Here is a 12,535-nt window from a genome sequence, read left to right as displayed (position 1 = left end):
ATTTAGTTATAGACTTGTTTCAGCTTTTTGATTAGCTCCAAAATTTTTGATTAATTAAACAAAAAGCAGTTAAATTAAGCAATTGATTGAATTCAGCTGTAATCTGTTAATTGAAATAACAGTGTTATCATAAGCACATGAAAATGTAAAAATATTAAAAACAGTATTATTTTTAATATTTAATTTTAAGTATTTATATATTTTGTAAATAAGTACACTGATTTTCTAAGTTTGATTGGAGCTGATGTGATGATTTTGAAGTTCTCTTGTAGACTCACTGCAGCTGAACAAACACTACAAAGTATGTGACGAAAACGTTACCCATCTGAAACTCAATGATAACATAATAAGTTATTAGTTAATGTTTCATTACACGTTGACTATTAGCATTTGTATAAAATCATTAATATCATTCAACATCTAAAGATGAAATATATAGATGACATGATGTTTCTCATAATAGACTGTAGTTGACAGGTGATAACATAAATTAAGATTGACGCAGACAGTTATCAAATGTTGGTCTCTTTTCAATGTGTCTACAGGGATATTTGTCACCATTTGAATCCAATACATTTAATCTTATTTCACAATAACTAAAAAATTATCCAAAATGAAAATCAAACATCATTTTCGTGCACTACTCATGTGGATCAACATGTACCGTTATTTAATTATATTTTATATAATACATATTCTCGCAACCCTATTACTCGTTACTGGTTAATATAAGTTACATGCGATGTTCTTGGAACTAAATTCTTGGCGAATTAATGACATAGTTGGCACGTGTATTAATATTTTCTCTCATGAACTTTGTTGCTGCCGTTCCTGCTGCTGAGCAACATCTTGTGTGCCAATGTGCACAAGTTTAGCCGAGTCTCTGATTTCAACTTCGAGTCTCTTGAGTTTGATTTTAACTATGAGTACAACTTTTAATCTACTAATCTTCACTTTTTCCGACTACTGCTGCAATGTTGAACAAAAATGCTGAGCCCGCACTTGTGAGTTGACATCAACGTGAAGGGAAGTCAATTTTAAAGTTTTATAATTATTAAGTTCGTATGCAAAACATTGGAACCATTAGGCCCACCTTCATGATATAATTTAGTTCACTATCACTATTTGGCAGCAACGTGGCAATACATTATTTTATTCTTAACATCTAGAAGTGGTGCTTTTATGTTTTATTCACCACACTTAAACATATAAGTAAACTTTGCAAATCGAGTATTCATTACTATGACCTCAGCAGTATCCAACCCCATGTGTTTTTGTCCATACGGTACAAACATTTACCAAATAAAAACATTAGATCTTTTATTTTTTTATAAATATTTATTAAATGAAGTTTGATTTCAAAGCATTACCCATTTTAGTAATAAATACACAAACCTCAGTTTCTTACCATAAATAGTAGTCTACCCAATATTGTAATTTCTTTGTTACTTTTTAAGCGCATGTTAATAAAAATATCATAAAAAATTTTTCCTATTGCTTTGAGTGCTATGCGCACTTGGTGCCCGGTTCTAAGTTGTTAATATAACAGCTCATTAGTTAGAATTAACTTTTACCATCCACATCCTACACAATTAATACTAGTCTTTGTAGAAGATCCTTTCCAGTTGCACCTGATCCTGTATTAGTTTATATTCGTAACTCATCAGCATGCAAACTTTGTCCTTGAGCCAACGCTCTGATATATTTAAGGTGATTTGCCTGTTTCAACAACAGTTTGTCTCTTCAGTAAAGAAGTTGTTAATATAGAAGCAGCAGATCTCCAATTTCCACTGCAAAACACACACACACACACGTTAGGATAGGATGTGGTTGTGTGTAAGAAAATAACATTAATTTTGCTTTTGTAAGTCTTTTGACGATCTTTAGAGATATCAATTGACTTACTTAATGAAACTGTCTATTCTACAAAATATAATAACCAAAACATTCAATTGAAAAGAGAAGATGAGCTGATGGAAAATCATTTGGCACAAGACAGATATATCTAGCACAAATTACAAACCATGAGAAGTAGAGGCAGTCCTAGGTGGAAGCAGTCGAGCACAGAGATCTGTAGCTCACTTAGATGCGACTGTTTCATCATCACCAGCAGCTGCAGACAAATTACAAACTATGAGAAGTAGAGGCAGTCGTAGGTGAAAGCAGTCGAGCACAGAGATCTGTAGCTCACTTAGATGCAACTGTTTCATCATCACCAGCAGCTGCAGACAAATTACAAACTATGAGAAGTAGAGGCAGTCGTAGGTGAAAGCAGTCGAGCACAGAGATCTGTAGCTCACTTAGATGCAACTGTTTCATCATCACCAGCAGCTGCAGACAAATTACAAACTATGAGAAGTAGAGGCAGTCGTAGGTGAAAGCAGTCGAGCACAGAGATCTGTAGCTCACTTAGATGCAACTGTTTCATCATCACCAGCAGCTGCAGACAAATTACAAACTATGAGAAGTAGAGGCAATCCTAAGTAAAACAGGACCTAGTATTGATCCCTGTGACCCATACTAAATTAAAATTGTCTGTGATAGCTTGTCACAAACCTGCCCCTGTTAAGATCTAATTTTGAGGTATCATGTTATTTGTTGTAGGGCTTTACCTATTCTAATGTCAGATAGATACAGTTTATTTGAGAGAATATTGTGATATACACAATCAGATGGTTTTAGATAGATGTAAAAAAAGTATTGAATATACAGGGCAAAAGATTAGTTTCTTTTTCATTTTGGTTAGATTTATACATTTTTGGCATTTGAAGAGAAGTTACATATTTCATTATAAATTGTACGTGATAGTGTAAGAATTTTTTTGGAGCAAAGTTTTACAGAATAAACTTATAAACTTTGATACATTATGTATGGAAAATATGTCATATTTATATAATTTATATAGAAGAAACAAAATCTTTTATTTTATTTTAATTCGAACAGTGAATTTATAATTCTTTCTTCAAAAGTTGAAAAATTTTAATGTGACATGATTTTTAACTTTGTATGATACAGTTAAAGGGTGAAACAAGTAAAGCAATTTAAACATTGGCACAAAAATACATGATGTACTGACTGGAGGTGGTTTATTTTAATTATCTTTTTACTTTTACTAACACTAAAACATAATTTAGCATTAGTAGAATGATTGTACTTGATCAATTATTTTTCCACTGTTAGTGATAACGACAAAATAACTCTCAGCTAACACTCTCATCACAATGTCAACATTCACAGTAAGGATATTTAGACTTTTGTAGAACCTCTGAAAGTGTTAAATGAACAAATCATTTATAAGTGCACTTACTGGTAAAAAAACATGATATCGGTTAATATGTAATTTATCAGTTACATTCTATCCAATTAGTGTAAGGAATAAGATACCAAATTTTCATTAGTTTCATGGTATATTTTTATGTGTCTTTTAAGTTTCTTGTTACTTCATATATTGTGCAATTAGATTTAATGATGTAAAAGTGTGTAAACAACCATAATTTTGAAAATTATTTCCTTTATTTATACTTTTAACTCTAGTCTTATTAAGTCAAATAAGTAAACAAAGTAACAATGGTGTAACTTACAGCGTTTGTAAGTTATCAATTTTTAAGTTAAAAACACATACAGACTGGTAAATCACCCAAACTCTTTAGGTTAAGTGTTAATAGGAACTTACTTACTTAGGTGTATAGAAGCGCATCTTGATGTTAGGTGTAACATCAATATATGTCGTCAAATCAAATCAAATTCTTTATTGCCAGAACATCTTTACAATGTATAGCAGTGTCAGAAACAAATTCAGCATGAACTATCATCTATTACATGCTTTGCCTAGGCCTAGTAACAAGTGTCTATCCAATTACAGCATAATAATCACTGATGTCGTATGGGCTGATATTAATCAATAGCCTTTTTACACTTTTCTTGAAACAGTTAATTTCAAGAGATTTAAGATGAGAAGGAGGAGAGTTGTACAGTTTAATACCTGTTTCAGCAAAACAATTTAAAGTGGTAAAACCTACATTGACAAACTACATTGAGATATTCTAAGAGAATTTGAGTTTCTAGTTATATGGCTATGTACAGATCTATTTGTAGGTATGGCATTTAAATTTCTTTTTATATATAATAGGCAATCCAAAATATAAATTGCAGGTACTGTAAGAATACCATACTTTTTAAATAAAGGTTTACAGTGAGTCCTTATGTTTACATTAGCTATAATCTTAATAGCACGTTTTTGTAAAATTAATAATTTTTTTTTGTTACAATCATTGCCCCATACAATAATTCCATAAGACAAAAAACTATGAAGGTATGCATAGTAGACAGTAATGAGGATGTTTGTAGTTACAATATATCTTAGCCTAATTAATATAAAAATACCCTTAGACACTTTATTGCATTACATTTCAACGTGCCTGTCCCATTTGATGTTATGGTATGTGTTTTAGTTATGTTCATTATGTAGAATGAATTAGCAACTAATACTATATTGACATCGATATTTGTTGATTCGAGTTTGTTACTGTTCAATCATAGTTCCAATAACCCTAGCTATCCATGTTGATCAATTGCTGATAATAATAACATACTATGTATAAGGACTACATATTGGTTTACTAATATGGTGTTCCTCAGTCTGACCTACTGTAAATACATTTGTATTTGTAAATACTACTGTAGTAACAGGGTGTAAATTACCGTTTTGCAGTTTTGACCGGATGCCTCAGCCTTAGAAATCATCTTGTGCACCAGTAGTGTTGATTTAGATCCCTGAAAGTTGAGATTTGAAATTAATAAGACGCATGAAAATTGACCACAATTACTAGAAATAATATAAGTTGTTTGTAAGTATTGTGTTATTCCGACAGATGTTTGATAAATAGAGGGTTGCTATGAGGGATTTGGACCCTGAGGAAATTTCATAATCCAGTAATGGGTGGAATTAAATAAAAACTTGAACTGAGCAGACTGAGAAAAACATTATTTTAAACATGAGAGTTTTGATAGGATAAGAAGAGCAGGGCTTCCTTTACCGTATTGGAAGAATAATCCTATTTCTTTTGGATTATGAGATTCCTCCTCTTCTTAATAATGAGATATTTAAAGGAACTCATAAAAATGGGATATTTCATGACACACAGCAAAATGGTTAACGTAGTGGACACAAAATGTCCTTTTCTGTGAGTTTTTTTTGTAATGTCTCTATGTTAAGAAGAGAAGAATTATCCCTACAATCTGGCAAAAGCAAACCTGCTCTTCCTATCTTATAAAAAAACATTCTAAAACCATGCTGTTTACCCTCTTTAATAATAAAAACCTCATATGTTTTAAATATTGTACTGAGGATTACAAGATTGGATTCTAACTATAAGCAAGTTGCTCTTTCTGGAATCAAGTTATTCAATTCTTGATCTCGTGAGTGTTTAAGCAAATGTAAATTCTCATTAATGTGCAGGTCTTTGTTGAGATTAAATTTCTGTTTTATTTGTCTGACCCCTGATGACGGCTAAACATGTTAACAAAAAGCCACTGCGTTAAACATGGACGTTCCTTGTTAGTATGCTGACTACTTGTTAGTATGAGAAATTGAACAGCCACAAAATGGTCATGTTCTGAAAAGATTATTACGAAATATATGTTATTTAATACATTTTTCTTTAAGTGAATGCATTAAATTACATGTAATATAAATGATGAGAATCATTACAAGAATACTTTATAAGTGTTAAATACAAAGTTAGTTAAAAAAAGTATCAGGTCTGTTTTTTTCTATATATGAACAGTTTTTTTTGCCTTACAGTTTTGAGACTCTTACATCAATCTAAGTAGTTTCCTTGTGACTACAAACCTAGCCCAGCATCATTGTGCCTTCTGATACCACACAATTTGCCCACCATCTTTTTTTTTCATTCTTTTATGACTAGAAGCTGAAAAACCACTTATTGCTTTTAGTTCTTAAAGAACCTTTGTGCTCTCCGTAATTACAGATATTCGGGATGGGTAATGTTGGAGGTAGGTGGTACCTTCTGTCGAGATACATAAGGAGGAATATTGAGTAATATCTCAATCATAACAACTTAGAAGAAGTGGAGACCAGCTCTATACCAGCCTCTCGGAGTAGACAAGACCATCCTTCAGAGTAGTCAAGACCTATCAATCTTGTACCCCATACATCAACTTGACACTTGCGGTTAGTTATGTGCTGCTCCTGAACATCCATAGGGTTGCTCAGATATAAGTGACACATCAGTTTTGCTATACCTATTGTAGGTTCAACTGGAAGGTGTAAACCAGTCAGAAGTAAATCCTTGCATTCTTTATGTTTTACCATTGTTTTCCCACTTGTTTAAATCTTACCATTCTTTTTGAGGACTTGGATCACCTGAAGATTTTTCTACATAAAACTTTGTCTGTGTATGATTAAATAAATAAATAAATTTAGGAAGTCACTGACCAAAAACAAGTAGCTGGTCAGTGTACCAGATACACAATACACAAATAAACAGTTTATAGCTTGTTCTCACATAAAAAAAAAACTAAAAGGTCAACAGACTGCTCTCCGCGACGTGTGCACAAGACTACAAAAAAAACTACAACCAAAATTGATTGTACTAGTTACCCTAGGTTTTTAATATGATTGAATACATGATAATTTTATTGTTTGTCTAATTATCAAAATGGAAAAAGGACAAAACATGTGGAAAGAATACGACTTTAAAAATAACTTTGGTGAAGAACAAATTTTGTATGTGCCAAGTTTATTTTACAAAGATGCTTATCAATTGGGAGTGCCGATGGTCGAGTGGTCTGTCGTTGGACTTTGAGTCTGAGTTAGAGATAGCGCAGGTTCAAATCCTGTCTTTATCAGTACCATGAACTTTGTACTGTATCGACTCTCACCCTAATTCTGTTTGATAATATCCTCGCACAGGCCAGTGGCCCATGAGGATGAGCAGAATAAGGCAAAAATGGAGATCGGCTTCTCCTTTTTAAAAAAAAATTAAGCTTTTCTGTCTGATCTGTAGTTATTCTTATTTTATTTTCATATACCTTGTACACATTTTGACCTAATAGTAGAAATAGTATCTAGTTTTTTGTTGTAATTGACTGAAAGGGATTAGTACATCTGAGAAAGGAAAGCATTGCACTACAAATTGAGTGATTACTGACCTGATAGCTGATGGAGTAACTACTGACACATAGCACAATAAATTCCCATTGTGAAGTGATCAGTGGAAAGATTAGCCGGATAGCATACTGAGACTTAGATAGAGTCACAACGTAGCTCAACAACCAGGCGGAGTTGAAGAGCAAGAAGATTAGCAGGTATGGGCCGAACGCTTGGGATATCAGTTCCACTTGTCGATGAGCCTGCCACTGGAGACATGCCAGCATCTGGAGTCTTTCCGATGTGGGAGAGAAGCATTGTAGAGCGTTCAGCTGGTAGTGGACATCCTTGAGGACGAAAGACACAGCAAAGCAGAGCGAGCAAAAGGTCAATCTTGGTGCACTGGAGATCAAGTAGGCAGTGGGAAAGAAATAGGTCTCGTCAAATTTGGAAAAGTAAATCATGTGAAAGGTATGGAACAGATAGTCTAAGACACCTATAGAGAAAATTAAGAAGAAGGGACCAAGGATGTTGTGGGAGTGTTGGGTCTCTTGTAACAAGAAGTAGGTGGAGTTGAAACATCGGAGGATATCGGTCCGAGAGAAGATCAGTGTGAAAAAGTAGGACAGTACGATATTCATTGGAAGGATTATTTTTGTGAACCCTTTGTACCCAGGGACATACCAGAAGAAAAATGTTAGACCCAAACAAGCAATGAGACCAAAAATCATTTGAGTTGTCACCACTCGAAACACTGGTCCTAAAACAGTTAAAACACATTAAAGTTTTATACACAAAAATAGTGTAAAGTGTGATTACAATCTTTGGTACTAACAAGGATGAATCTTCAAATATTGTAGCTACAATATTGTAACACTTTTACAAAGAATTACTATTATTATTCATATTTTTCTTTATCCTCTTGGAATATTTGTCTAAATGTGAGAGATCACCGTTTTATATATCTCTATGTATAAACAATCAAAAGCCATAGAGTAGTCAAAGAGGATATCCATTACATATTCTTGATCGTTTAATTGGTGTATTATAGATTCTATTAATTGGACAATTCTATTAGCACTGTTAGTGAATCTGGCTTTTATAAATCTATCCTGTTTTGTGGTTATGAGGCCTTCTTGCTCCAGGTGTGGTATTATTCTGGTACAATATTTTTTTCCAGAATCTTAGAAAATGTATATATAAATGATATTGGTCTATAATTTTGTGGTCTGCTTGTTGTACCCTGATGGCAGATGCAAAATGTTGATGTGTAAACATTTTGCCAATCATAAATGTAAGGAGTGTTAATTATAAATGTTCGCTTGCATAGTGTTTCTCAGCCTTTGATAGAATTTCACCTAAGGCTATTGTATTTAAAAATACAAACTATTATAAATTTATATCTGTTTGACCTGATTGCTCTCAATAATTCACATAATTTAACCTTCAACCAGAATATCCATACCTATAATACATGAAATAAGAATAATGTTTCCATAGGTTACAATAGACTCACGAAATCACTAAACAATTATTTTATTGGTTTATTAATGAAATTGTACAATAAATTAGACCCTAAATAAACAATTACCCAATAGAAATATATTTTTGTCTAACTACATCTGGCTTATGGAAACTCTGTTTTATGCAATAGAAGATTTTTGTTGCAAGTGACATTAGGTTCTAATTTTTTCACTCTATATTTATAATATTTTAATATACTATATCATGTAAAAAAGATTCAACTATATTTTTATACCTTTAATTGTGCTATATACCGTTTTGTATGTTTTAAATTTCTCTAAATGTCATCACTAATGAGGTTAGTATTTTTTATTTAGTTTGGTTTAAGGGTGTTTATTGTGGATGGGAACTCATTTATATATTCAGTGTTCTTTTACATTGGTCTGGTTGATAATTGTAAGGAATGTTTTTAGGTTGGATGTTATCAACGATTCTAGAATAAAGTCTTAAAATAATTTGATTAGTATTATATTTAATAATGTAAAACCTGATTACAAATAATTGCGAAAATTAATGTGTAGTATACAAATACTAATTACATTGAGATCATTTATATGATTTTTTGGCTATTATGTTGTGTTTTTTTTAGCTTAATAATAATCCCGACAGAACATTGAAGTGTTTCATTTGTGAATAATGCTTGGTTTGATTTTGAATATGATGAGTTACAAAACCTCCCCCTTGTATACTAATGGAACCGATTGGTGTTTAGTTAAAATACATTGATACATATATTTAGCAATATTTTAACTACAAATTTAGTTTAACTCCTTTTAACACAAACTATTTTTTTCTTATTATACATGGAAGGGAGGGCTTAAACCAAGAACGCTTCTTTCTAAAACCACAACTGGTATAATGTAGCCTATAGATTAACCTTTATTTTGAGAAAGAAATTCTTTTTAGCAAAATCCATAGGAAGTTGGTTGAAATTAATAAATTAAACTAGAAAATTCACAGGAGACCATATGACAGTTATTTAATAATTTTATGTTTGAGTTGTGTTTGTGTGAAAAAACCATAGCAGTACAAAAAAAAGCAAACAAAGAAAAGGAATTACAAAGTTAGTTTTTTTGTGATATAAGTCAGAATTCAATATCCAAATGAATCAGTGAGTAATGCAGGAAAACATATTGGTGCAATTATTTCTCTATTGATAAACCAGACTCAAATACCAAATATTGTTCGTTAAGCCATTTTCCCTCTTCTTGATGCAATCACATTCCAATGATTCCCCCAATGTAAGTAACTTAGGCATACAAGAACTCCCCTAGGCTTCCAAAACTTCTTCACTAGTTTCCTAGCCAACTTAGGCGTCGAAGATCTCTTTAGGAGTCCTCTAGCTAGCTCAGACTTCTAAAAACTCTTCACTAACTAATTTCCTAGTCAACTCAAATGTGCAAAACCTCTCCAGTACTCCTCTATCTAGACTTCTTCACTAGTACCGTAGCCTGTAGACGTACAAGACCTCCAGGTGTGAAAGTCCTCTCCAATAGTTCTTATGGTCTTACAGACATTTAGACCAAGCAGTATATTGTGTAAAGTTGATCTTTTACTAAAACAATCCCTTTAAATATTTTAGTTTGATCATTTTACCTTCCTTAGCTCTTGTAAACTTGAACGGAAGACTGAAGAGTACATAAGAGAAGTAGAAGGACGGACCAAGAATTGCTGTCTTACTCAGTATAATCTTCATGTTAGACTAATGGCTCCTCATAAACTGGAGATTCTGGTATTTTAGCAAATTGTTTCACTCCATGTATTTCCATCAAATTAAATTGTTTATTGTCTTCCTATAATGTATTGGTGCATTGAAAGAAATTATTGTTACTGTTTTAACTGATTATTGTGTCTAGTGTAATCAGTGTCAACCCAATATTTTTCTTCGCGAAAAACATCGATTCTGAAGTACAAAAGGAGCAGTAATACCTGAACAATAATGGAAAAAATATTTTTAGGACTTAATATTCATACCAGTGGGTATATAATAAAAGACAGCCATGAATAAAACTGTTTTGATTAACAACAGTCTTCAATGCCAATATTGATAAGAGAGAAATGAAGACTGCTATTACATAAATTGTTTTTGTTCTGATTCGTTAATAGTATTTGCAGCCTCGATCAAAGTGAAGTGAATATGTTTGAAATTTATTAATTGCTGTTTTAAAAACGTGCTTGGTCATAAAAACTTTATTATAAAAATCTAGTTATTGCTTTTTATGTATTTTCATTTATATGAATAAATAAATATTACTGTCCAGTTCCTTACTGACTTACTTATTGATCTATTTAAAATAACACTCTTCATGTTGATAACCTAGAGAGTTAAATTGTGGTACAAAAAAAAACATTTTATACAGCAATATTCAGCCATATTTTACCAATTCCTTCTAGTATCTTATTATTTTTAACGCTATCATATAACATCATAAATATCAGAAAATACCCTATGGTAAATGACATGTCAATATATTTTTAAAATATTGTAAATTATAGGGTTTAAAAGGTATTTGTAATAAATACAGTGTAAAAATGTATATGAACACCCAAACCAAGAAACCGATCTTAATTATAAATATACCTTCCAGTTCAGTCAGAGGTAAGGTAATTTTCACAGGTGGCTGTTATCTCAAAATTTAAAACTATACATTATTAGCTTCACCTTTTAATTTTATTAGATTTTAGTTTTGCTTGGGTTGAAAAGCATTAAACCGTTTTCAGACGTTTTACACACCCTTTGTAATGATGACCAATGTTTGATCTTACTGTTTCAAATAATCACTAATAACTTTAAACAGGAATTATGTAATGAAGTTAAGAAATTTTAAGAAAGCTTTGAGTATTCTTTTCTTTTTGACTTTGTGTAGTCTGGTGCTGCCAATATTTCCATGACAAACATTTCAGAGTCTTTTGTTTGAAGTTTGTTTTTGACAAAAGAAGGATTTTTAAGGAAATAGGATTTTTTCGGACACTTGCCATTGAGCAATACAATGTGTTGTTGATTGTATTATACAATCAGTACATAGTATTACAATCAATACAATGTCCGGAAAATCCTATTTCAGAGTCTTTTATCTTGACACTGAAATAATGGAAATAAGCTTTGAACATTGATCAATTTATTTTCTTTGATAATGATGTTAGTAATCATCTTCCATTACATATTACGTTTGGTTATTGTTCACAGGACAGACAAGGGAGTTCATGCCCTCTGCAACACAGTCCACGTAGACTTAGATGGAGACCCAAGGAAGATCTGCTCACGTTCAATCCATCTGCATTTGAACCGATTCTTTACGTTCAATGACCACGACATCAGGTAGCCATTTGTGTAGACTGACATGACTTGAACATCAATCAGTAAACGCATTCACCATGTAATAGAGAACATCAACTTCTGATATGTATAGGGTGGGGAACACCACCCATCCACGATGTATATCGACTGAACCAGAAACCTACCTTCTTTTTTTTAACGTAAACCCAATATTTTAACCCCAAATAATTTGGGAAAATAATTTGAAACTCCCAAAAATATCCCATGGCACTTGAGGGGGGGAGGGGTAGGTCACTTTTAAAAGATTTTGAAATGTAAAGATAGATCAAACCATACCTCATTACATTAATCTATTCACTTATGGTTTTGAACAAAGTTTTAATTTATTTCACTTCTTGTATGCAGGGTGGTACAGAATGTCGAAGTTGTACGGTTTTGTTGGTTTTTTTTACTGTTAACCTCATTAAAAATTTGTATACAAAGTTATGAAAGGATTACCCCTTCTAAAAATATGTTTTGGTTGTCACTTTTCAGCACATTTCCAATTTGTTTTAAATAGTTCAAATTTAGGATATTTCAAACTCATGAAGCCTAAAAAACTTTAAATAACAAAGTATGACCTC

At 32.1% G+C, this 12,535-nt stretch overlaps 1 protein-coding gene across 1 annotated transcript in view; it reads left to right on the top strand.

The window, feature by feature from the left end:
• The window catches only part of LOC124370761 (tRNA pseudouridine synthase-like 1), a 49,667-nt gene that overhangs the window by 19,646 nt on the left and 17,486 nt on the right, over window positions 1-12,535 (top strand). Inside the window, exon 4 of the mRNA XM_046829061.1 lies at window positions 11,823-11,954. Within this exon, the coding sequence (XP_046685017.1) occupies window positions 11,823-11,954 (132 nt within the window). The remainder of the gene's footprint in view (window positions 1-11,822; window positions 11,955-12,535) is intronic.

Source organism: Homalodisca vitripennis, unplaced genomic scaffold, assembly GCF_021130785.1.
Source record: "Homalodisca vitripennis isolate AUS2020 unplaced genomic scaffold, UT_GWSS_2.1 ScUCBcl_477;HRSCAF=2563, whole genome shotgun sequence".
NCBI classification, from domain to species: domain Eukaryota; kingdom Metazoa; phylum Arthropoda; class Insecta; order Hemiptera; family Cicadellidae; genus Homalodisca; species Homalodisca vitripennis.
This window is presented reverse-complemented; position numbering and strand designations above follow the sequence as displayed.